At 40.7% G+C, this 27,890-nt stretch overlaps 1 protein-coding gene across 3 annotated transcripts in view; it reads right to left on the bottom strand.

The window, feature by feature from the left end:
* RERE (arginine-glutamic acid dipeptide repeats) overlaps positions 1-27,890 on the bottom strand; it is a 420,891-nt gene that overhangs the window by 162,354 nt on the left and 230,647 nt on the right. For all 3 annotated transcript variants that reach the window (XM_069545778.1, XM_069545780.1, XM_069545779.1), the window contains 2 exons: positions 15,594-15,699; positions 14,061-14,157 (listed from right to left, as the gene is read on the bottom strand). In XM_069545778.1, coding sequence (XP_069401879.1) covers positions 14,061-14,157; positions 15,594-15,699 — 203 coding nt within the window. The remainder of the gene's footprint in view (positions 1-14,060; positions 14,158-15,593; positions 15,700-27,890) is intronic.

Here is a 27,890-nt window from a genome sequence, read left to right as displayed (position 1 = left end):
CTTTCCCTTATAAAAAAAATAATACTGCTGGAAAGGTATGAGTGAGGGAGATGTAACTCAATTCATAGTACTCCAAGAAAATGCAGAATATGGTGACAAACTCATTAATTATCTATTCATAAAAATGGGAGTTCCCCCCCCGAAATAAGAAAATGTCCAATAATATATATACTTTTTGTTTCATGACTGCTTTTACCTACAACTTTACAACATTGCCGGGGTCCAGCCCCGGTGGAACCAGGGTGATCTGAAGGAGAGACGGAGTAGGCGAGGAAAAAACTTATTTATTTATTAATATAAGATTAGATTAGGGAGAAATAGTGTAGTAGGAAAATTAAGTGGAGAAAGAAGGCTGAATAACTTGGTTTATGTGGGAAGCCAATAAAGTTCCAGACAAGGAGCTTGCATCATCTACGTTAGGCCACTGGCGTCCTCTTGAATATCGGGGGGTGCCCCGCCTTGGGCTCCCCCTCGCGTGGATCTTAAAAGCCGGGACAAGTAAGTAGACATGGTGAGCCTCCACGCCCCAGATGGGAATTCAGCCAGAAATTAGAGAGGAGACACGGGGGAAACCAGTCCAGCGACTGGCCGGTCCTCTACTGTTCAGAAGGCCTTTTATACTTTTTGATTATACATAGCGATCAATGAGTAACACAAAGTTATGCAGCGTTAGCAGCCCAGATTCTTATCAAAACCAGGCTTTTCTCTCTGCATACCTAGTTGTATACACAAATCTTAGGTAATTTACATCATCCTCCAGCCAAAAGGGCCAATTAACATTTTACAGCCTTTTTTCTGATAAGGGTTTGTCAACCAGAAGACTTATTTGTGTTGATCTTTCCAAAGTGTGGTGCCACTCTCAGAAAGCACTAAATAAAGTTACATTCTTACATAGCAAAGACACAGCAATTTATAACAAGTAAAAGGGGTACAGTGATTTATAACAAAAGAAAAGTAATTAACTGAAAAGTCTAGTATTGCAAACATCAAAACTATTATATATCTTTTTCCATATCCCATTTACATTGATTAACATTCTCTCAGGTGCCTAAAAGATAAAGAACATGGAGGTCTGGGAGCAATCATTAAGTCAACAGTGAAAACCCGTCACCAATATGATTTTTAGCTCTTTAGAAAAGGCTCTGTATCTTTAAGATGCTTTAAGCTTTGTGCCTCTCGCAGTTGGGGGCTGTAAGCAATTCACAAGCTGTAAGAGGTCTGGGGGAACCTGTCAGGCAAGGTAGAGAGCTATCAGAGGTGTTTAACTGAAACATCCCTTTCAAATGCAGAAGACTAAAGCCCTGATTTGACTTTTTTCAGAGAATATCAGAAGAGCAGAGTAAAAAAGCTGGCAGATTTTTTGGTTTTGGGGGTACATGCTCAGGAAATTCCAGGGGGAACCCCTGAAGACTAACGTCCTTGCGTTTTGTCAGGCTTCCTTCCTCATGACCTTGTCACGGGCGGGATTCCTCACGCTGGCTGCCGGCACAACATAACTGCTTTTACCTCAGTCTTTTAAGTCTTATAATAAAATTAAACAACAAAGATAAACTAAGGGCAGGATTGGGATAAAACGATATGAAACATTTTGGGGGAAAATTTAAACCGCAGTCACACTACTTTACCCAAAAACCCATCTAAAGTCTTTGTAATCATCAAAGCAAAATGGGCCTTTTTCTCCCGCTGCCTTAAGATAAGGAGAAAGTGTAACTGAGTATGGAAGACATTCACTGTCTTGGAAATTAAAACCTGGAGAAATTTTAACTTTTTAAATATATACATGTGTTTGAATATAGAAATACACACTTCCCAAATTTTCAGGTAACATTAAATGACTACATTGGAAAATACTTTCCATCAAAATACTGCAATAAAGAGCAGTAAGGCAGGTTCATATACTAACATAAGTTAGACCACAATATAGTTGAGCATTCTACATAACTCCTGAAGCAGAGTTTCCAGGCACCAAATGTAAATGTCATTTACATCACACCATGAGGTAGTGCCCACCTTCCCATGAAACACACCTATGCACACACTGGAGTGTTGGGAGAACTTCCAGGATTCCCAAGAAGGCAAGGAGGTTTTAAGAATTTCAACTCCCTTAGCCATTTAGGCAACTTTAACATCAAGTGGAAGCCAAAGGCTAAAATCAGAGTAAAGAGAATTGGTGGATCAAAGGTTCATCAACAACACATGTGAGACACTTCCAGGGATGTGACCTCCCACCGCTTGAGTAGGCATTCCATTCCCACAAGGATCCACTAGCTGAAACGTTGACAATATTCACACACTTGCTACTGGCCAAGGTGTTAGTGAAAGAAACTGAGGGATGTCAACACGGCAGATGTTCATTCACTTCCTGCCAAATCAAAAAGCAATGCCCTCCTTTCCCAAACAGCTTAAGGAACCTGTGACCAAAGCCTCAGTATTGGGCAGAAGACAAGATGATCTCAGATAATCTCCATTTTAGAAATGTAATAAAAACACTATTGAATTCCTAAAGTTCCTTTGTATACAACTGATTAGAAGACAGCATAGGGTTACTGAACACTTAAAATGTGACTGGTGCAACTGAAGAGAAATGAATTTTAAATTTTACTTAAAATCCTTTGTTGACAGCAGCTTTCCTATAGTGAGCAGCATCCCTAGCCTCTGCCCCAAAGCACCCACATGCGCCATCACTGTGACACCCCAAAACACTGCCAAAATGCTCCCAGGGAAGGACATGGCTGTGCTGTGCTTAGGTGCTCAATTGTGTCTGACTCTTTTTGACCCCATGGACAGTAGCCCACCAGGCTCCTCTGTCCATGGGGATTCTCCAGGCAAAAACACTGAAGTAGATTGCCATGACTTTTTCCAGGGGATCTTTCCAACCCAGGGACCAAACTCAAATCTTCCACACTTGCAGGCAGATTCTTTACTGGAGGGGCAACACAAATGGTTCAGGGAAAACCCAGATCAGTGAGAAGAGAAGGCTGTCATCTGGTAAATGACTATGAGACTGTACTAATGGGGTTTTATCTACCACTATGTCCTTCAACTGTTTCCTGTTTAATTATAGGAAGAGTATGGATATTCATATGTAAATTTTATATCCTGCTACTCAATGTTTTAGCATATGATATAGTTTAATCATTGATTCTCTGAGGTTTTCCCGAATGCTAACTGTATATGGAAATAAACATAGTTTCACTTCTTCTTCACCCTTTCTTAAGCTTCTAGTGAGGGCTTCTCCAGTAGCTCAGTGGTAAAGAATTCACCTGACAAGAAGATGAGGGTTTAATACCTGAGGTGGAAAGATCCCCTGGAAGAAGAAATGACAACCCATCCCAGTATGCTTGCCTGAAAAATCCCATGGACAGAGGAGCCTGGAGAGCCACGGCTCATGGAGTTGCAAAGAATCAGTCCAGAGTTAGCGACTGAACAACAAACGGAAGTCTCCAGCTGCACTGTTCAGCTAACACAATGAAAACGTGGAAGGCAGTAGAAACTGAGGACATCTTCGCCTTCTTCCTGATCTCAATGACAATGTCTCTCAGGTATTCCCATTAAACACGACACCTACTTTAGAATAACTGCATCACAACCATAGTTTTGGGGATAAGCTTTTCCTCTAGACTTACTAACATGGTATATGGTGTTAACAGAGTCTTGAGCAGTAAACCTACCCTGCATTCCTGGAATAAATCCCAGTTGGTCATAATGTACTTTTAATAAAATATCAGAATTCTTTAAAGTACTTGATTAATTAGACCTAATGTTTTTTTCTCATAAATTTCTGCTTCTATCATTACTGCTTCCTTCATTGTGCTTTTGTTGTTTGTAACAGTTTGTTCACACTAGCCTTGGTACAAAATGTCCATCAACAAAGAAACAGGTAAACAAAGTACTATATATTTTATAATGAGATTACTAGATAACAATACACAGGAAAGAGTTACTGATGATAGCACATTGTGAAAAATATAAAAAACTAAAAGTTGTGCAAAAGAAGCCACACACAAAGAAATTACATACTGTATGATTCTGTTTATATGAAGTTCTAGAAGAGCATAGAGGAATTGATGGTGGGAGCAATCAGAACAGTGGCTGTTTTGGGGAGGGAAGTTTAGAGAGAAGAGCTGCTGAAGGGAAATTTTTAGGATGATGGGAACATCTTGTGTCTTGTTTGGGGTCAAACAAATTTGCCAAAATTCATGAAAACGTAAACTTGAATTCTGAATTTTTTGGTATATATATATATATATATAAAGTACTGGGAGAAAATAAAGCAAGTGTCATGAGCATGGAGCTGCAGCTGTCCCTGCCGGTTCAGGAGCCCTGAGTACTGGGCAGAGGTGAAGACAGGGCTGGCCTGAGCAGGAAGCCCCTCAGCACTCAGCTGGTTCTAACTGGCTGGAATCCGTTCTGAGATATGTCTCATGTCACCTGGCGCTGAAGAGCTTGCGCTTAAAGTGTGTGTGAGTGTACCATTTTAAGCACTCAGTATGTTTTCTCCAGCACTCTCCTTTCTTCATGCTCTAGCTCAGAACAGTACATTATTTGACAGTGTTTGTGAAATGGAGGCAGACAGACTGCTAGGAGAAAACTGCCATCACGCCCACCTCGCTGAAACAGTTGCTTTCACAGCCTCCTCAGTCCTGCAGTCCCCATATCTAACGTGATGCTTCTGAAGACAGGGAAGCATCATGCTTGAGGGTCCTTCTGTTCAGCAGCAACAAGAGTTTCCTGGGAAAGACTTGCCTGGGAAGTGCTTTGCTGTGATGCCCCACAGGTATGCCCTGGGCACCAGACCACCTAGACAGCTCTGTGGCTAGTGGGAGAGGGCCATCTGAAGGGGACGAAAAAGAAGAGAGAACCTCCTCATACAAGCAGAGAAACAAATGGAAACCCTGGCCAGAAATTCATTCCCTCAAACTAGACCCAGAATTGAGCAAGTCTTCATACACCCCAGATATACAAACCTCAGAGAAACTCATGGAGAGAGAGACCCACAAGCTTATACAGACAGCTCAGAGTAGCATGTTTGTTTACAGCTATCACTGCCACTCTTAAACAAAAATGAGGGGGAAAAAGACTGTGAGACAGACGGATTATCATGTCTGTTGCATAGGCATAGAATTTTTTTCTTTTTTAGATTTCTTTTCTGTTTCTAGTTCTTCCGTTTCCTTTGCCTTCCTTTATGGGTTATATGAAGGTTTTCTATCCATCTTGATACAGTGTTCTGAGTGTATTGCTCTATATAATTTTACAGTCAGTTCAGTCACTCAGTCATGTCTGACTCTTTGCCACCCCATGGACTGCAGCATGCCAGGATTCTCTGTCCATCACTAACTCCTAGAACTTGCTCAAACTCATGTCCATCAAGTCAGTGATGCCATCCAACCATCTCATCCTCTGTCGCCCCCTTCTCCTCCTGCCTTCAATCTTTCCCAGCATCGGGGTCTTTTCCAATGAGTCAGTTCTTTGCATCAGGTGGCCAAAGTATTAGAGTTTCAGCTTCAGTGTCAGTCCTTCCAAAATTCAGGACTGATTTCCTTTAGGATGGACTGGTTTGATCTCATTGCTGTATAAGGGACTCTCAAGAGACTTCTCCAACACCACAGTTCAAAAGCATCAATTCTTCAATGCTCAGCTTTCTTTATGGTCCAAATCTCACATCCATACATGACTAGTGGAAAAACCATAGCTTTGACTAGATGGAGCTTTGTCAGCAAAGTAATGTCTCTGCTTTTTATATGCTGTTTAGGTTGGTCATAGCTTTTCTCCCTAGGAGCAAGTGTCTTTTAATTTCATAGCTGCAGTCACCATGTGCAGTGATTTTGAAGCCCAAGAGAATAAAATTTCCCCATCAATTTCCATGGAAATGGAAACTATTTCCATTGTTTCCCCATCTATTTGCCACGAAGTGATGGGACCGGATGCCATGATCTTTGTGTTTTGAAGATCATCTTTTGAGTCTTAGCCCAGCTTTTCACTCTGTTCTTTCACTTTCATCAACAGGCTCTTTAGTTCCTCTTCACTTTCTGCCATAAGGATGGTTACCATGTGCGTATAGGAGGTTGTTGATATTTCTCCCAGCAGTCTTGATTCCATCTTGGGCTTCATCCAGCCTGGCATTTCGCATGATGTTCTCTGCATATAAGTTAAATAAGCAGGGTGACAATATACAGCCTTGACGTACTCCTTTCCCGATTTGGAACAAGTCTATTGTTCCAAGTCCAGTTCTAACTGTTGCTTCCTGGCCTGCATACAGATTTCTCAGGAGGCCAGTAAGGTGGTCTGGTATTCTGAGCTCTATGAAGAATTTTCCACAGTTTGCTGTGATCCACACAGCCAAAGGCTTTGGCATAGTCAATAAAGCAGAAGTACATGTTTTTTTGGAACTCTCTTGCTTTTTCTATGATCCAATGGATGTTGGTAACTTGATCTCTGGTTCCTCTGCCTTTTCTAAATCCAGGTTGAACATCTGGAAGTTCACAGTTCACATTCTGTTGAACCATGGTTCAACAGTTTCAGTGGTTGCTCTAAATACAACAATACACAACATTACTGCCACTAAATCCTCTATGCCTTGCCACTATTAAAATTTAATTGTCTTAAGTGTTTAAGAAACCTTCTTAAATACTCCTTAAAGACACAAATGGCAACCCACTCCAGTACCCTTGCCTGGAAATCCCATAGGCGGATGAGTATGCTAGACTATAGTCTATGAGGCTTCAACGAGTCGGACGCGACTGAGCGACTTCACCTTCACCTTCAAAGACACAAAAGTAAACACAAACAAATGGGAAAATATCCCCTATTCATGGATAGGAAACTTCAATATGGCACTTTTCCAAACTTTTAAAACATACTATAAAGCCTCTGTGGGCTTCCCCTGTAGTTCAGTGGTAAAAGATCCATCTGCAGTGCAGGTGACACAGGAAATGCGGGTTCAGTCCTTGAGTCGGGAAGATCCCCCAGAGAGGGGCAGGGCAACCCACTCCAGAATTCTTGCTGGGAGAATCCCATGGACAGAGGAGCCTGGCGGGCTGTGGTCCATGGGCTGCAAAGAGTTAGACATGACTGAACACACACATAAAGCCTCTATAATTAAGAGTGTAGCGCCAGCACATAAACAGACAATAGGAAACAGAATAGCAAGTCCAGAATACATACTGGAAATAAAGGGGGCATCTCAAACCACTGAGGTAAAGACAGTAAACGGTACTGGGTGGGTCAGTCGGGTAGAATGCCTCTATAAAACGTGGGGTAAGGGGGCTTCCCTGGTGGTCCACAGGTGAAGAATACATCTTCCAGTGCAGCGAATGCGGGTTCAATCTCTGCACAGGGAACTATGATCCCACCTGCCACAGGGCAACCAAGCCCTTGAACTGCAACTAGAGAAGCAACAAAGACCTAACACATCTCCCCCAGCCCCTCCAAAAAAAAAAAAGAAATAATGGTGTAAGTAAGTACTTTCTAACTATGACTCAAAGTCCTGAGGGAATGAAAGAAAAGACTAGTAAGTCTGACTAAACAGAAATAAGCTTTGCATAATTTTTAAAATGATAAAATTATAAGAAAACCAACAGAAGTAGGAGAAAATATCTGCAACAGGCATATTAATAACTTTTAGAAAGGGAGAGACAAAGATAAAAACCCACAGAAAAGACATGAATAGATAATTCATAGAAATATAGACAAAAATATCCTTCAGAAATGAAAAAATGCTCAAACTCACTCACTGTTAGCAAAGTAAAGTAGAAAAACACTGAGATACTGTTTCTCATTTATCAATCAGACAGGCAAAAGTTTTTAAAATAACATAACACATTCTTTTGGGAAACAGAAAGCCTCAGACATTGTTGGAGGAAATGCAAATTGGTATACGCTCTCAGGGCGGGAAACATATATACATAAACTTTTCAATTCAGCAACCCCTTTCCTAGGAATCCACCCTGAAGATACTCGTCCAGTAATAAGGAATCACATCTGCACAAGGATGCTCACTGCAGCATCGTTTATGATCGAAACAACCCACATGCCACACAAGAGAGCAGGTGAGTAAGCCACAGCACAGCCATACAGTGGAATGCTACACAGCTGTGGAAAAGAGTGAGCAGAATGAACTGCCATGGAGCAATTTCTAGAACCACGAAGTGAAAAAAAGCAAAGTGCAAGAGTATGCTATCCTTCACGTAAGAAAGAAGGCACAAGAAAATAGACATGTACTTGCTCATCTGTGAAAAGAAAATACAAGAAGGATAAACTAAGAGGTAAAGGGATCAGTTATTTATACCAGGTAGCTAGGCAAGAGGAGGGAAGAAATGGGGAATGGGAACATGGCAGTGGGGCTCAAGACTGGATCTTCTTACAGCTCTGAACCTTGGAGCCACAGCAATAGTTCACAAACCCTCCCTCACCCAAAAACTAAACATCTCAAATCAACGAAGAGGAACCAAAGCTGGAATAAAAGTCTAACAAAGGTGAACCTAGCTATACCATAAATAAATAATACAAGCACACCTAGGGAGCTACGAAAAACAGAACTGACCTGAATGATTTGAGAAAACAGGCTCTTGTCCATAATATACACTATGTGAAAAAATGTGTTAGTCACTCAGAAATGTCTGACTCTTTGTGACCCCAGGGACTGTAAACTAAGATGCAGTCAATAAATTTGTTTCTCACAGGTGCATGGGTAACAAATTCTGAAACTAAGTATATCAAAGAATTGGATAAAAATAAGCAAATATAAATATATTTTTAAAAAATAAGAGCTGAGTGTTTCACTGTAGAAGAAAGAAGTTACCAGTAAAGGGGAGGAGAGGGACCTCCCTGGTTAACACTCTGCTTTCACTTCAGGGGGCGTGGGTTTGATCTCTGGTTGGGGAACTAAGGTCACACATGCAGTGAGCAATGGCAAAAAGAAAAAAGAAAAGGGGAGGGTACGAGGAATCTTGTGGTGCTAGGCAGACCACGCCCTCTGCTCTGAACCACGTGAAGACACAGGGAGAAGCCAGCAGTCTGCACACCAGAGCCAGGTGCTCACCAGAACTCACACACACAGGCAGCCTAAGACACAAACACACACACCTGGAACCTCTAGCCTCCAAAACTCTGAGAATGAAATTTCTCTTGTTTATAAGCCACCCAGGCTATCGTCTTTTGTTTCTAGCAACCCAAATGAAGTAAGGTGACCATGAAAACCAAGTAAGGTCTTTGATTCAATGGCATTGTTCCAATGTTATTTCTTGGTTCTGACAGCTATACTGTAATTACATAAGATGCTAACACAGATGAAGACTGGGAGAGAGATACATGGAAATTCAGTATTTGTAACTTTTCTTTGTGTCCAAAAGTAGCTCCCAACAATAGAATTTTTAAAAGACTATGACATGTTCAAGGGCAGAGACAGCATACTACTCAGTGAGGTGTTCCCAGCACCTACAGAGCCTTCCCCCTATGAGTAGCTCAATAATGTGTTAAATGATGGATGAATAAAGAAATCAATGGTTGGCAAGTTATGGTATCTAATGAAGTTCTAAGCATGTACAGACAGAACAATAAAAACGCTGTAGGTCAGTCATTTCACATAAAAAGATCTGTGGACTAAAGCTGGAAAATGAGTCTTAAGTTGCAACACTAAGAGCTCTGAGGATTCGTGAGAGCCCTGAGGGAACTTGCGGGAGCTAAAGGAACTTTGCAAATTCTAAGGAAGGGCTGAGGAACTATACCATGATGTCATTAATCTGTTTCAATTACTACACACATGTGATTCCAGCTGTCCAGAACAAAGTAAGCAGATAATTTGATTTGGGTTGAAAAAGGGGCAATCAGAAGCCCAAAAGACATAATTTAAGGTTTCTTGGTCCAGGGCTTCCAGAAAATTCATTCTAAAACATATTCTTATGACAGTGAATTCCTAGGTTAGATGACATCTTATAACCTGACCTACCTTGGATATTTTTTTCCCAATAGGACACAGATAATCAGAAGGCTGGAAAATAGCTCTCAAGCTGATGAGACAGCTGTGACCTCCTGTCTGCCCTCCTCTATCAATACTTGAGAATCTTCTGTTACAAGTGACCTGAAAATATTGTCTGGGTCACATGTTCATAATCCAATCAAAAAACAATCACTCTTGATCCTTTGATGTCAATAAAATATTATCCTTAGGGGGAAAAAAAAAACTATAACAGCAAATAAACTGCAAGCTACATTTTTTTATTTAGCTTAATCTAGCTAATCTGCTGATTCTCAGAACATCTGGAGATGGCTCCTAGGGCTGAACACTTCTCCCCATGCCTGAAGTGATCTGAGAATCCACTCAAGTCATCCCAGAGGCCACAGAGAAATGAAGTAACTGTACCACCAAAAACTCAACACAGAACTGTACTTCATTTCACTTTTTATTTTCTTCCCTTTATGCCTTTAAGAAGCCAATTCAGATTCATGAGCACTACTAAGGCTACTGAGTATGAGATATTCTGCAAGAGGCTTCTTCATGCTCTGTACTTTCCTGGATACAGAACCAGTTCAGGGTTCTGTCACTTAATCATATGACGTTTTTTTTAAGTTTGTTTAAAAGAAGGCACTAAGGTTAACAAATGTGACCTTCATCATGAAACCAGGGAGCAGAGCCAGGATTCAAGCTGAAGTCTCCTAATTTCCATCTGGATCTTTTCCTATCACACCCGTGTCAGCCAAAAATACATACCTGGGAGTAAGGAGAACTCAAAAAGACTACTAACATAGTATCACTACCTGGTTATTGATCAACGTAAAGAAGAAAAGAAAATAAACAGCTGTACAAACTTAGCCTCAAAGGTAGAAATGGGGGATAGCCAAGGCAAGAATTTAAGAACAGCAGCACAGCAATAATGCTGGACCTTAACTCAGATTTCTACTACTGTGAAGATCCCACCATCTCTTCTAGGAATAAATCCTGTCGGCAGGGAGCACGGGGGGAATGCTACAGGCTCCATTTACACAGAGAGGCTGCCTAGGAGTTCTGTTTTCCTTTTGATTTGTGATGGTGAAAGGACAAAGCTCTCTGGGCCTTTACAGCCCAACCCCAGCACCAGCTTGAAAGAGAAAGTTATACATGGGTTTCCTCCTGAGTGAATGGAAGGGCCAGAGCCCCCTCAGAGGCTCTGTGAGCCCAAAGAATCCACACAACTGAGCACTTTGATCTCTGAGAAGAATGGTGCTAAGTAAGCACTATCGTCCTTTTTCTTTCTTTTTTGTCCTCCATGGGTTTTTCAGTACATTCATTTTGATCCTCGTTCGTGTGCCTATGGACTATTTTATTTGTCCTCTTTCAAAATTGAAGTTTATTTTTGGCAGTACTACTTTTTACCTGTGGAGAATGAAAAAAATTCTTTCAATGGTCAAACGGTGAATGAAGAATTGGAATTAAAAAATGAAAGCCTAACCCCCACCCCTATACTTTAAAATTAAAGTAATCTAGCTTTAGTGAAGAGGAAAGGAATAGAGATTCCTAGGGGCACTGCTATTCAACTCTGCTTTTATCAGAGTGATCCTATGGTGAGCACTCTGCCACTGCAAACCAGGATTATCAAGCAAAAGCAAGAACCCCCAGATGAGCCCCAGATGCAGACAAATGTCAACACACCCACAAGGGTTACAGAGCAGCTGCTAGACCAGATCACCAGTAACCATGTGGTGATGCTCGCATTCATCTGGTGTCCTTGGGGAAAAAAACCCAACTGTCAAGTCACCCAAGAGACGCTCTGTTTGTAGCAGTCAAAAATCAAATTTAAGATGACAGTTTTATAAAACCATCTCATGACCTCTTTAAAGGAAAATGCCACATGAGAAAAAAAAAAAAAAAAAAGCTAATCAAGAAGGGTTCTAGCCGCATACACAGCGAAAAGGAGATAAGGAATCACCGCAATAGCACTCCAGCTCTTCGGTGGCCACTGAAGACACGATGACACATACAATTACAGAAGATACTGATTACAAACCGAGTCAAAGTTCATTCATCTGGGTCCACCTACAATTATCTGGAACAACTGGTTCTTCTAAAAATGCTAAAATAGTATAAAATGACTATACAGATCTATCAGTCTCTGATAAATTTTCAAATAAATTTGCTGTAAGCAAATATATAAAAATCCATTGAATAACCAGAGTAACTTATCTCACATGTTTACTTAACTTAAACTCTAAACTGATTATAAATCATTCACCTGAATCAATGAAATAAGATGGGGGTGTTGGGGTGGTAAGCATGTAAAACAGGTAAGAAATTATCCTAGGATCAATCCACTTGTCTTGGCTGACAATTCAGTGGTTCCATCAATCTGTCCAACCTTCCATTAATTCACTCTGTTCATCATGCAAGTTTAAGATTAGAAAACCACCCCCAAGAAGACATGAAAAGCTTGGGGGAATTTTGAAAGAAATTTATAAAACACTACAGGAATTCTCCAAATGTATCTCAAGCTCTGTAAGAAGCCAAATCTAACCCCATACACGCCTTTCCTTACAGCAGGGGCTGGCAGACTACAGTCTGCAATCCAGAGCTGGTCTACCACCTGCTCTTGTACAGCCTGAGATCTAAGAATGGTCTTTCCATTTTTAAATGGCCACAAACTAAGTCAGAGAAGACTTGCATCTCCTGACATGTGGAAATTAAATGAAATTCAGACTTCGGTGTTCACAAGTAAAGTTTTATTGGCTCGCAGCCATCTCACTTGTTTACGCATTGCCTCTGGCTTTTGTACTATGATGGCTGAATTGAGTAGCTGCAATTAGAGACCATGAAAGACTATCTGACCAAAAAAGTTTGCCCAAACCTGCCCTGTGTTAAAAGTTGCTACACTTTGCCTTGAAATAACTGGCTTGAGCTACGCAGCTTTATACAAGAGGCTCCATATGGTTCTGCTGAATACCATCTGAGCAATATAATAGAGAAATCGCTCTATCTCATTGTAGCTAAACGCCAGCAAATCCCTATGATTTGTTTTTAAACTGTATTCTTAAACAAAAAAAGTGGTTCTTTCACCATTTTTGTTATTTCTGATGGGGGAAAAGGTATAATAAAATCTCTTGTCTTACTCCTTTACCACTTAAGAAGCCCCAAGTCTTCATCTCATAAACAAAATATACCAGAATAAATAGGTATTTTTCCTTTGAAAGGGACAGAAAATACCAAAAGGTATGAAGCTAATGCTCACTTTTTTGGCATTATTACCAAAGACTTTAAGACTAGCAGCAACGTTACCTCAGAATAAAATCTTCAATATGCTTTCCCCATTCCCAAGTAACGGGCTTCCCAGGTGGCACAGAGGAAAAGAATCTGCCTTCCAAAATGCAGGAGACACAAGAAATGTGGGTTCTATCCCTGGATGGGGAAGATCCCCTGGAGGAGGAAACGGCAACCCATTCCAGTATTCTTGCCTGGAGAATCCCATGGACAGAGGAATCTGGCAGGCTACAGTCCATGGGATCGCACAGAGTCAGACACAAGTAAGCGACGAACACTTTTCTAGTGGCAGAGACTGAATCTTCAGGCAATAACCTATATAATAATCAGTCATGTCCGACTCTTGGTGACCCCATGGACTGTAGCCCGCCAGGCTCCTCTGTCCATGGGATTCTCCAGCCAAGAATACTGGAGTGGTAGCCATTTCCTCCTCCAGGGGATCTTTCCAACCCAGGTATTAAACATGGGTCTTCTGCACTGCAGGCAGATTCTTTACCATTTGAGCCACCAGGGAAGCCCAATCTGTTTAACACCTCACCCTAAGTAATTCAGCAATAAATTTTCAAGGAAATAAAATACATAACTATAGGGGGTGGGGGAGGAAGGAAGGAAGAAAAAAATATAGATTTTCCCTTCACCCAGATTAGTGAAGACAGAGGCCACCTCTGAGACCTCAACAATCCACAAAGTTCACACCGAGTGCCAGCTTGCTGAGACCACACATGGAGTGTGACTGGTATTAAGATATCAGATGAGATCCGGACAGCTCAGACTCTGTACCTGCATGCTTGACGACGACTTCTCCACAGAAGGATCACGCATCTTGGGTGCTTACCTGAGGGCGGCGGCATGGTAAGTGTCAACATAATCGGAAATGAAGAGCTCTCGGTTCTTGATAACTGGGTCTGTAATGACAAGTTCTCTTCCAGAGTCTGTCCAAAAAGGAAAATAAGAAAAAATTAATTAGAATATTATAACTGAGTTTCCCAAAATAGGAAAATTCTACAAAACTTTTCTTTCAGGTTCAACTTCTACTATAAAAAGCACAATTAATAACCAGTCCTGGTCAGCAAAACCTAGAAGAATAACATACAGCAGGAGTAACAGGAAAAAGTGTTCTGCCGAATCTGTTTTTGCCCGTTAGTTAAGTCCCCACCATTTGCTGAAATGCTTAAGCACAAAATGAAAGAAGGGAAAGAAACAACTATCATACTTTAGCAACTTGCTAACCACTAAAAAATAAAATATTACTGATCTTGTGCACCTTATATTTTATTACTAAACTATATTTAAAAAAGAATCATTTAACTGCTTTAACAGAACTTTTAATAGTTTCAAAAAAGAAAAAAATGGTAAAATATAGAAGACTATTATTCTTCAAAGCTGTTTGCATATTATTGCACTCACAGGCTTGACCTCTAATGTGACCTTAATCAAAAAAAAATAGGAAAAGAAAACTGTTTTTGACCACTGGTTTGTTGACTCAAAACTCATCTACCAAAGCAGTGTGAAGGAGTGAGACAACCACAGATATAAGGGCCAGAGAGCTGGACCCCTGCGCTGGGGCCTCCACTCAGAAGACAGGAAGTCTCGGCAACTCTCTCAGCCTCTCTGAGCTCTGATTTCCTCATCCGGAAGTGGGGAGTGACAACCCCTAAAGCATATAAACAATGGGTAACAAATGTCAATCAGCTAGAATGCGGCCTAGCACCTTTCAAAACAAGAAGTCAATGAAAAGAAGCTACTACACTTCTGAACAAATGCAATGTACATTTATATAATGTACATTCACATGTACACTACATATGTATATATTACATATGCACACTCATATGCCAATAAAGTTATTGGGTAGAAACTACAATGCGAGTGGAAGAAAAAAATAAAATATGCTCTGAACTACCTTCCTACTGTTCTAAAAGTCAATACTCAAACTAAAGTTCAAAATACTCAGGAAAGCTCTGCTTTGAAAACTGAAGTTCACAACCCTGAATTCAGAGAAGTTCAAAAATACAGTTATTTAAAAGAAACAAAATGCAATTCTATAGGATTTTAAGTGTCATTAGTTCAACATTAGGTGAGAAAAAGGAATAAGAAGACAAAGCTACTTTTATTTCTGAAAATGTATCTTTACTCCAAGTTCAAGGAGAAGATGTTACCTGCACATGATCAGTTTGCTTCTCTTTTAAGGCAGAAACAGTAAAAGAACCCAACAAAAAAGTGAACACTCCAGTAAAGTCTTTATTTATAAAATGCTTTTTCAGTGAAAATTCTGGACAGTGGTTATCTCTGTTTAATGAATGTTCTTAGAAAGAACTTTGCCCAAAGCTAAGAAAGGGTAAGGGTCAAACCAGAAGGAGATATTTACCATTTTCATTATGTCGATCCTGAACCAAATGCTGGTACACAGAATCTGGGACTTCAGACTGACGGTAGTACCATTTGACGTTCATGAGTAGATGGTCCCTCTTACTCTGAAAAGGAAAATCTAACAGCATTAGGAACAGGACTGCAGGCGACCACAGGCGCATACCATACCCATGATCAAAAGCCCCTGGGAACAGGTGGACAGGCAGAGGAGGGGACACACAATTACTACCAGCACCACAAAAATATGGACAAGTTAATTATGAGGTCAATTTTTACATTTTGAAAAATCCCAGCCAAAATACTCTTATGACTCTATCCCTCAAAGTAACTTATTTCAGGAAACAAAGGAAACCAAACCTGAATCTATACATTGCCCCAGTTTAATTAACTAATTCATTCAGTGTTATACTTTTTTAAATTTAACATTAACTATGTATGCAGTACTACATGAATACATAATTTTTCTACCTTAAGATTTAATTGTTTAAAAAAAAAATATTTAATTGTTTTGCAAATATTTATAAACTCTTTTCAGCACACTGTCAAGGCCATTAAGGGCAATAAATCAGAAAGAATTTACCAAGCAAGACCTAACAGATCTCTTCAAGGACTGTCAATCACCCAGACTGAATTATATCCTCCCTCCCTTTTTCTGTCATTTATTGCTCTATTGCAATGAACACAGCAAATCACTGGTGAGGAAGATACTATGAGTTCGTGGAGGGGAGATCATCTTGGGATGTCCTGAGAATAGAACACCTTAACACAAATATTTATGAATAAGGAAGAGTCTGATGATTATCAGGGTCCTATAGATGTGTGTGGCATACTTAACCATGTTATCCCTGAAAGTTAGCTTGTTTCTAGTTCATTCAAAGAGTAAAGGACCAAATACTGTCTCTTTCCATTTGAAGGCTGTGGAGAGCTTGAGGGGACCACCTCCGTGCTCCTGGCCGAGAAGCATCTCAGCATGGCAGTAAACTACAGCTTTCAGGGCCTCAGAAACACTTCTCCAACCGAGCTGAGGGCAGTAATAGACCTCCCCAAGGTGAGGGCAACACCAGTCCTCTCAGCAGCCTCTACCTTCTCATCCCAAGTCCACGGTCAGAAATGAATGAGAGCTAAAAAAATTGAGAAATGCTTCATGTTTATAAAAGAGATGGCCAAAGCCTAAAGTAGGTTAGAGGAGCTTTCTCTAATGAAGTCAGATCCTTCAGGTTTAATAAATGAGAAGATATGAAGTCTTCACTAAAAGGCCAGGATGGCTCTTAACTATTTTTGCTAAAATACCTTAGCCATTTGAAGAACCAGAATGAAAAAAGAAAACAACTGCCAGAAGTCCTGACTGAACTCAAATGTGAAGAACTGTTTCAAAGTAAATACCATACACATTAAGATTCTTACTTTCACAATTAACTGTGTCAAATACAGGGTATCATGACTAGTTTGAGTAGAACAGATTGCATACAAAGAATAATCCTACATAACGGGTACTTTTTAGTTTTTATCCATTTTTCACTTTTATATTCTATACTATTTATACTGCGGGTAGGAAAAGGAGGACAAATCAGTAGGCTGCATGAAAAGAATACATGTTACATATAGTATAGGAGTTTATATATAGACAGGAGTTTACAGACAGAAGCAATTACTTCCAGCAAGGGATTATGGAGGAAGCAACATCTGACCTGGGGGAAAATGGGAAACACTTCAGTGAATTTTTTTCTAGGCAAAGGAGAAGATCTAAGAAAGACACAAAGATAGAGAAAGCACAAGACACACACAAGATACACACACGTGGTCCACCTGCCTGCAGCTCAGGAAAGCATTCTGTGGGACGCTGAGGAACCTGAATCTCACAGGAGCTTGGCCTTCAGCAGCTGCTAACAAATGGGGCCTTCTATCTGCACTGCTGACCAAGGCACAGTCAGTGAGATCCAAAACACTGGCCGTGGGAGAGCAGTGGGACACGGCTGTGGCTTCTTCCCAAGGCAGGGCGATGAAGAGCAAGACCAAGACGAGAGCAGGCACCAGGGACAGAAGGAGACATGCCAGGGCAGGAGGGCTGAGCCTGGGCGGCAGTTCTCAGGGATAAACCCACTTAAGTAAACACACTGTTCCCTACAGGGTCTCTTGAGCTAGAACCATGGACACTGGACCCAGATGAGCCTGTTGCACAGCCTGCGCAGCACCCTGTTAGATGTGAGGCAGCATCCCTGGGCCTTCAGCCACTGCCAGCGGCACCCCTCCCTCCTCACTGTGACAACCACAATGTCTTCAAACACTGCCAAACTTCCCCTTCCCGTACAAAATACTCCCAGTTGAAAACCAATGGTCTAATGGTTTCCTTTTCAAGGAAAGCTAAAGCACAATGGTAAGACTAAACCCTGGTTCAAGCACTGCTGTGCTGGGAACATGGACTACAGGGAGGTGAAGGAATGTCTGTCAGGGTTCACATCCCCACTCCATCACTTCCCTGTCACATGACTCTGAGCACATTACTAAGATTCTCTTCATCTACCCTTCTGTAAAACAGGAGTATGGAAAACTACCTAAAAGGACACATAAAAACACTGTAGCTGAACAGGTACCCAAAGAGCACTGTTTCCTCTGATAGTAAGTGACTCCAACTAATGCTTCACAGAAAACGTCAAGAACTTCACTAAGAATTGTCAGCGATGTCTTCTCTGGAATATGGATTCTTCCAGGAGATGACAGTGATGTCTATCTACCCACTCAGCTACTAACAGATGCTTCAACACTTACAGGAATGAATTACCTGATAGAGCACAAAGGAATTCAGATCAACCAGCGATTGTAGCAACACTATTCTAAAATTTATACTTTTATGTATTTCTGCAACACATCCAAGACGTATGAATACCAAAACCAGACAAAGATACCACAAAAAAAGAAAGTTACAGGCCAATATCTCTGACGAATACAGACACAAAAATTCTCAACAAAATATTAGCCAACCAAATCCAACAACACATAAGAAAGATCATACACCATGACCAAGTGTGATTCATCCCAGGTTCACAAGGATGGTTCAACAAACACAAATCAATCAATGTGACACAATCACATCAACAAAAGACAAAAACCACATGATCATCTCAAAAGATGCAGAAAAAACATGAGGTATTTGAAAATGTAAAGGCAACGGAGATAACTTTTTAAAAGTATTAACAATGGGCAATTAGACAATGCCTCTTTTTCAGAACCAAGCCAGTGATTCTGATGCTCTGAGGTATAATATGTGTTATCTTCTGAGCCAGACACACTTAATGACTCCACCCACACAGAATTACCACTCTGGTCTGTTTGCACTTGAACTTACTACTCCTATTATCAGCCTTTACAAAGGGAGCTGAAAGCCTACTGGATTTCCCAGTGCAATACTACCTGACAACCAGGGAGTGGCGGCATTGTGCTACCAAAGGCTCCAGACTCCAGATTCCACAGATGGAACGCAACAAAGGGAGGCAGGCTCAGCGTAAGACAGAAGTTCCCAACGGATGTAAATAGCTGTAATGGACACAATCTTCCTAAATAGGCTGGGAATCTGGTTGAAGATGAGACGTCTATAAAGGGAGGCACTGTGCTGCTTCAGAGACTCTAGACTAAAATCAGGTAACCTAGGATTTTGGTGCTGTCCACAGTCACTAGTCAGCTGGGGGTGACCTTGGTGGAGTCATCTGCCATCTGACAAGTGAGGGACAGAACAGGATGATTCCATGGTCTGGTTCCCCTATTCGCTTATGTGTAGACTTCTCCAGATGAAACCAAGTGGATAAAGTGGGACGAGGAAAGCACCCTCGTGCTTCCTTTGTATCACACAATGGTATTACCTAACACTATCATCCTCAGGAATCAGGAATTAAAACATCCTTTCCCACAGAAGCTGATGATGTGCACTGAGGAAGAGCAGAAGGGAGTAGAGAGCACAGGACTGGCTCCCTCAGCCACCTCAGATCCATGGGTACTGCTCAACCAGAAATCTCCATCTTCTTTACCCTTTTCACTAGACTAAGACCTGCTCAAAAATCACAATTAACGGCAGGCATGAACTTGGAGATCATCTGATTCAACACAAACCACCTGGGTTTGACTCATAGCTTTGCAACTTACTGGGCTATGTGACTTAAGGCCAATTACTTCTCCAAGGCTCAGTTCTCTCACACATAAAATGAGGGAAAATAATAGTTTATAACTCATTAGGTTGTGAGAATTAAATAAATGAATATAAGCAGAGTGGATTGGCTGTCAATAAATGCTAGATATTACTATCACTGTTTTACAGATGAAGAGAGAAGTTAAATTAAGAGGCTGGTTATAAATTTTGCTTTTCACAGATCCAAAATTATGCTCCTAACAGCAATACAATAACACACCAAGTAGCAAATTAGGGGGAAAGTTCTTCACTTTTGCAACAATTCAAGAAGCATATCAAGTATTTCTAACAAATATGCCTCATCATTGACTCTGGAAGTCTGTATAACGGTCAAAGTGCTTATGAATGAGACATTTTAACACAATGCTGAATGAAGAAGGAAGCAGTGAAAAGCCCCCCAACTGAAGGTGTCCTGGGATATACTTCTGAACACAGAGAAGAAGCCACTGGGAAGGAAGTCTTTCCACCAATTTTTCTTTAAGGAGAAAGAAACGTATTGACTGCTTCCAGGTGGTAGGAGGCACCAGCATGAAAACCACAAAACAGCAGCACATTCAATCTGCTTACAGTGAAGTCTCAGTGGCTCTGAGCAGGAAAGGAGACAGGCCGATTCTGGGTTGAATTATGGATCTGTCCACATACCTGGCCTGGATTTCTTGAAATGAGGAATGCATGTAAATTTAAGGAGATAAAGAGTTTAACAAAAGACAAAACTCATCACCATGTGGGTTTAGAAAAGACAGCTCGACTGGAAGGTGTTTGAAGCAAATGGCAACCCACTCCAGTACTCTTGCCTGGAAAATCCCATCGACAGAGGAGCCTGGTAGGCTACAGTCCATGAGGTCGCAAAGAGTCAGACACGACTGAGCATCTGCTCTCTGTATAGGGAGGATTTCCAGATCTCTGCATGTCAGGCAATAGGTTTAGAATTAATGAATGTAAAAGTCAGAACTGAAATTAAACATTCCGAGTAAGATTACTGACAAACACTGGAGAAAAAGGCAGACACCAGACCAAAAGGCAAACAGGAGGTTCTGCTGAAGTGACACTGGTTCATTCTATTAACAGCACACAAGTAGCCCATCCTAAATGTAAATATATGTGATTCAAGGTCAAGAAGTCAATTTCCCTTCCTAATGATCTTTCATGATTGTTAACACAGTACTTTTGTTTATTTTAAATAGCCAATCTGTGTCCTTCCTAGGACCATATTTTTCCTGGGAAAAATTTTTATACAATATAAAAACATAAGAGAAATGCAGGGGTGAGGCGGGTGGGATGGGGTGGATGGAGAAGGACAGGCACTCACTAATGACCAATTAGACAAGTACAGAGATTCCCTTTTCAATATTCCTTATTTCCAACCAGAATGGGAACAAGGATAACTTCATACTCACCTGCATTACACAGGAAGGACCTTCTTTGTCCATCAATCACCTACCAGGCCTTGGCAGGTATCATAACTCCCAAAGCCCTCCAAACAGGCCGTTCTAGTCCCCCCACTGTTGTCAGATGTGATAGATGGATCAGGGCCAAAGACAACCTAACTAGGATATGAAGGTGGATTCATCAAATGAACAATTTGCAAAGTCAAAATAATCTTCTCGAGACAACAGAGCACTTCCTTCAAAATTTTAATTGCTTAGTTCTTGGGAGCTCACATTTCAAATAATGGAAGGTCCAGATTCAGAGTCACGTGAAATCAGACCAAAATCCTTATTGTATAAAAAGTCAAAATAGTCAGTCAGGTTTTTCCAGAAATTTGGGGAATAAAGACAGTTAACATTTGTATATGATATGGCTTAAGAAGATTCCCTCTGAAGAAACTTGTGGTGCATTTCCTCAAAACGAAGACAGCACAGTAAAGAGTTACCCTCCCAGGGTGCTGCATGGCTAGTATGGAGTAGAATGTCAACCCTGCTGAGGCCACTCCACCACAGGTGATGCCTGCTGGGAAGATCACCCACGCAAGCCCTTAGGACACAGTCTTAAGAGCTTCAACCATTCCTGACTTGGGGAGGGGACTAGGGACAGAGAGAGGGGTCTAAGATTACTCTTCTTCAAAGGCCAAGCACAACTCCAGGCAGGCTTCCCAGGTGGCTCAGCAATAAAGAATCTGCCTGCCATGCAGGAGAGATGGGTTCCATCTCTGGGTCGGGAAGACTCCCCTGGAAGAGGAAGTGGCACCCACTCCAGTATTCTTGCCTGGAAAATCCCACAGACAGAGGAGCCTGGCAGGCTACAGTCCATGGGGTCGCAAAGAGTCGGACAGGATTCCAGGCACAAGCATAGGCGGATCAGTCCATAGATAAGCTTTCCATACCAACCACAAGATCATCATTACTCAACTGTGCGGGATAAACATCAGGACTAAGATTAGTCCAACTGAAATCAGGTAGGAAATATTTTGTAATATTATTTTAAACCACTACTCTGCTCCTAACATAAAACACAAGCAATGTAAAATTTTCTATACATCTGTATCTAAAGAGCTTTATAGCCATAACAATTCAAAATGCCATCAGAGTTAGAGGAACACATAAATGCCACCAGGGCTCAGGCAATCAAGGTCCACCCATCTCAGCATTCGGCTCTGGCATGGGTCCCAGGAGGTTAGGAAAAGGCTGAAACACTGGCTCCAGAGTCTTGTTTTCAAAGGAGAAAGGGCTTCAAGTATCTCCTACAGATAATCACACAATCATGTACAAATCTTAATGTACTGAGACAGTAACTAAACATTTTGCTTCATTTTATTTGAGAGCATAGAGGAAGGGCGAGCACATCTGACACTGAGTAAATGAGGCATGCATACTTGCTCTGTCCTAAAATGCCCTTCTTCCAACTTTCTCAGATACATCCACTACCCAGTGGTGACTGAATGGACCTGTGCAAGAACTATGACTGAGCACATCTCCCTTATAGAGGCCACAACACTTGAGTTTCTAACACAGAAACCTGTTTAGTGGTATGATGCTAAACTTTTATGTGTCAACTTGACTGTGCTAAGGGATGCCCAGATAAGTGGTAAAACACTATTTCTGGGTGTGCCTGTGTAGGTGTTTCTGGACGAGCACAGAATTTGAGTCAGCAGACTGAGCAAAGAGATTTGCCCTCCCAATGTGGACGAGCATCATCCAAATCTCTTAAGGACCCAAAAGGAACCAAAAGAAGGAAGAGCAAGTTCTTTCTCTCTTCTTGAGCTGGCCCTCTATTTTTTCCTGGCATCAGCCATCAGAGCTCCTTTCTTGGGCCTTTGGACTCTACAAGCAGCTATTTACCATGTACTGATTGGCATTTGCAAATGGACATAACCTGAAACTACACAGGGGTCTACTCAGAACTAGCATGGTGAATAAAATAGACAAAAGAAACAGAAACAAACCATATCCATTTGACTAAGCTGCTTACTGCTCGAAGGCCCTAGAATCAAGGTTGTAACAAGCTCAATTCACAAACCTGTGGCACTCAATCCAAAAGACTGTTTTCAAGAGACTGCATCAGCCTCTGGGCCTGTGTAAGAGGATGTACATCACCTGTAATCAGATGGTGAAGCAGGACAGTACAACTCAGGGAAGGCAGAAGACTTTTTACAGTGTTTACAACCAACATGTGCAGATGACTGGTTAATATGAATCCCCAGAAAAATGATGCAACTAAAAATATGTTGAAACACCAGCTCTGATGATCAGAAATAAATCTTCAAAATCACTGCTTCTTAATGATGATTTATTAATGGTAGAACCAAAAAGATGCATGAAAACACAATTATCTCTCTACTGCTAACTATGGAGTCAAAACTTAAGGCAGTTTCTATGGAGGATGACATCATGTATGAACAATGAAATTTGCAGCATTGAGACCAAAACTGAGTGCAGAGGGAAATTCATCTTTCTTGGCCTCAGAAGATAGCACATAGCATCATTAGGTAACCTCTCCTGTCCTTGTCCTCTTAAACTGAATAGAGTTTATGTCATACACACACACACACACACACACACACACACACAGATTCCCCTAAATCTGCAGCAAAAATCCCTTCCTAAAAGCCAGTATTCTTTCCAGCAGCTTTGATTACACCAGAAAAATCCATAACCACAAATTTACTATTTGGCCCAAAAGATTTCTTTCACCCACCAAGATAAAAATCACTGTTTGTAGACAGCACCATAAGAAATTGCCAAATTGCTCATAATCCCTAATTAAAGAGAATTAAGCATTCCACTGAGTTTCTTTCTTAAACAATCAAGCCCCCAAACTACAAAGTTGAACACATCTGCAATACGTTGGTTGTTTGATGATGGTGGTGACAGTGACAGCGATATTCCTCATTCTGGGGGAGTGAGTCACTTCTTGCACATGACACGGCCAGAAAAGTTACACAACTCTATCACATATCAATGGTGGGGCAGGAGTGAAAAGGAAGTTCAAGAGCAGGGGGAGGGGGTGACCCTGGCCTGTAGACCTCCAAAATTCTCTAGAAGTTTCACAAATTAAACTATCACATTACTTCAGAAATAAAAATCACTAAGATTACTATGATTAAAGAGACATCACACAGATTGTACTATCAAAAACTGATGCTGAAATATCTTGAAAAGATTTCACCGAGTCAACATGTGGTTTATGAAAGTGGTTTCTCAAACTTGTTAGACTCAAGATTCTTTACACTCATCGAAATTAATGAGGCATTCAAAGAGCTTCAGTTTATGTGGGTCATATCTTATCAACATCTGCTATATTAGAAAATTAAAGAAAAATTTTAGACATTTTTACTAATTCATTAAATGATATAACCTCATTACGTTAATGTAAATAATTACAATAAGTAACTATCCTTTTAAAGCAAATGAGCAATATTTATGTTTTTATAAATCTCTTACATTTGGCTTAAGGAAAAAAATTCTCACATCTGGTTCTGCAATCCTCTGAATCTGCAATCACACCTCATTCAGACTTTGTGAAGCTCCACGGTACACTCATGAGAGAGTGAAGAGTGAAAAGGCAAATGATGTCTCGGTGTCATCATGAAAGCGAACTGACCCTGCAGACCATGGACCAACCACACATGAGAAGAGCTGCCCTACAGGATGAAGCGAACAAGCTGCACAAACGGCCCCAGATGCCTCTCTCTCGGAGTCTGGTAGTTGAAACAGTTTTATTAATAGCAAATGGAACCATAGCTGGAAATGTCTGAAAAGCATACATGTAGTCAGAAATCAGATATTAAACAGATTTTATTTTTAGTTATACTGACATTCCAATGGTGGGCAGGAAGTTAAAGAAAATTTAGGTAAGAGGCCTCATTTCAATCTAAGATTTTTTCTTGCTAAAATTTGAACTTAGGCTACTGAGAAATATTTAAAGCTTGATTTAAACAAGAATACGAACAGGTCTATACTCAACAGTTACACTTTAAACCAGTGGTGAACCTATTAAGCTGAAAGCCTGCTAGGAAAAAGTAGGTAGAGTAACTTGGGTAACTTATTCAGCAATTGGTAATTCCAGGCAACTCTGTGGCCATTTCAAATATGGTGTTGCCTTTTACCCAAGAAAACTGGCAACATGAAACATCAACTTTTAAGAAACAAAAAGAAACCTTCTAGCTTACCATACTATGTTGAATCATCATCTTTTATCAAGATGAACATAACTATTTTACATGAATCCAGCATTTCCTCTTTCTAGGCAATAACTTTTTTGTACCACTGTTTTCTGAATTAAACTGCAAAATGTACAGCTGTAACACCAAAAAATAAAACACCTTTTAGTAGCACGAAGATTTTTAGAATTGAGTATTTGCACTTCTAAGGAACACTAATATAGGTTCAGAAATTATTTAATTCAAATAATATCAGCCTACATAATAATACAAATCCAATTCCAGCTAATACATTCTGTGTGTGTGTGTGTAAGTTGCCTAAGTCATGTTTGACTGCAATCCCATGGGCTGCAGCTCCCCAGGTTCCTCTGTCCATGGGATTCTCCAAGCAAGAATACTGGAATGGGTTGCCATGCCCTCCTTCATGGGATTTTCCTGACCCAGGGATCAAACCCACTTCTCTCATAGTCTCCTGCACTGGCGGGCAGGTTCTTTACCATATTTTAAGCTTGTCAATAAACAACCTCAAATAGTTTGGTTTAAAAGGGGAAAAATCAACAGGAACCCTAAAAATTCATGTTTTCCTATTTCACTTTATGTAAACCAGTCTGTCTTAAGTATCAATCATATTTATTTTTCTTTCCTTTTGACTTAAACCAAAACAAAGACTGCAACCTTTAATACCTACTGGTCTTATTTTTAACTGTTCCATCTACAACCATTCTTCTAATACAAATATGCCCTGAGAGCTTATCTCAGTCCACATGCCAGACAACAAAGGCCCACTGGCCTGTTGGAAGAGAGATGGAAAGCAGGAAATGAGAGGGCTGAGTTAATCCCAGATAATCGATCAGGGTATTCCGTCAAGTACAGCCGCTCTGAGGAAATGCTGCTTTAAAAAGAAAAGAAAGGAAGAAAATCAAAAGAGCCTATGACCAGAGCTACAATTCACTTCAAAATGGGTTAATTTTTGCCAAGAAGATTCCCCATCATGCTCAAGCACCAATACAACTTATATAAATGTTAATATTTTTTGAAGGAAGATCTTGTAAAATCTTTCATCCTCTATCCTTTTTCAGAAGTGTTTTAATTTGGGGATTTTGCCTTATTGTTTTGGCTCATCTTTTTTCCCCCTAAACCAGCTTTATTGAAGTATATCTCATACACAATAAAACTGTGACAAACATGTTGTGTAACCACCACCACAATCAAGATAAGGAATATTTCCATTATCACAAAAAGACTCACTTCCTTTAGAATTAACTGATGAATCTGCTCTGCTGAAAAAGCTTCTATGCCAGAGAATGCTTAAAAAAAAAAAAATCGAAGTTCCTTCCTCCATTTAACACACAGAGAAATTAATATGGAGAAAGACAACTCTGAGTCAGCTGTGATGCTTCTTTCTTCTAGCTGATGCTGGAGAACATACAGACAACAACCCAATGCTCTTCAAAATCAAATAATTTACTAGATAAAACTAGGTTGACACATAAAAGACCTCCTAAAACTCCCAGTATATGGTAACAGTTATAGAAACAATAGAGCTGAAGTGAATGAAATTTTTCAAATTAATTTTACAGCATAATTTCCTCAAATCATGTAATCTGTATTTAATGAGCTTCTTCCAGGTATCAGGCTGTTCTTGTAGGGACAGGCACTAAGGATTTGGGAGAAGAAAAGAACAGATAAAGACCCAGTCTTGACAGAACATTCCAGTGTAGGGACAGACCCTCTGGTCAATCTCTCCACCCTTCCCCTAAAAGGTCTAGAGTGGGTAGAAATGCTCTTCTCCAGGGGATCTTCCCAACCCAGGGATCAAACCCACGTCTCTTGCATTGCAAGCAGACTCTTTACCCTCTGAGCCACCAGGGAAGCCACCTCCCCTCCAAACAAAAGTCAGAAAATAGTTAAGTGTTTTTAAAAAGCCACTAGCAGTAAAATCTGCCACTTAGTAACCATACAATCCTGGGCAAGTAACATTTTTTATACTGCATTTAGTCTTTTGGGATATCGTTTTCCTTAAAACTAGCCGTCCTCTCAAAAGCACCTCAAATTGGCAGGAAGAAATGTACTGTGACTTGACTGCATGATACAGAGAAAGCCTTCATACAGAGGGCTTCACTTGCGGCTCAGTAAAGAATGTGCCAGCAATGTGGGAGACCTGGGTTCAATCCCTGGATTGGGAAGATCCCCTGGAGAAGGGAAAGGCTACCCACTCCAGTATTCTGGCCTGAAGAATGCTATGGATTCTATAGTCCATGGGATTGCAAGGAGTTGGACACGACTAAGCGACTTGTTCAAATGACCGACTTTCACGTTCATAAACTATCTTTCTTTACAGAGAAAGGGGCTGAATAACTTTGATAAATCCACATACCCATCTCCCAACCCACAGGAACAGAAACTCAAGTCTGTCTCTCAGCCATAGCTGAGTTTTGCTCACAAAAATTCTGGCAGTCTTTAAAAAAAAAAAAAAACAAAACAAAACCAAAACCAAAACACACACAAAAAAACCTTCT

Source organism: Ovis canadensis, chromosome 12, assembly GCF_042477335.2.
Source record: "Ovis canadensis isolate MfBH-ARS-UI-01 breed Bighorn chromosome 12, ARS-UI_OviCan_v2, whole genome shotgun sequence".
NCBI lineage: Eukaryota > Metazoa > Chordata > Mammalia > Artiodactyla > Bovidae > Ovis > Ovis canadensis.
The sequence above is the reverse complement of the archived record's forward strand: the minus strand, read 5'-3'. Positions and strand labels throughout refer to the sequence as shown.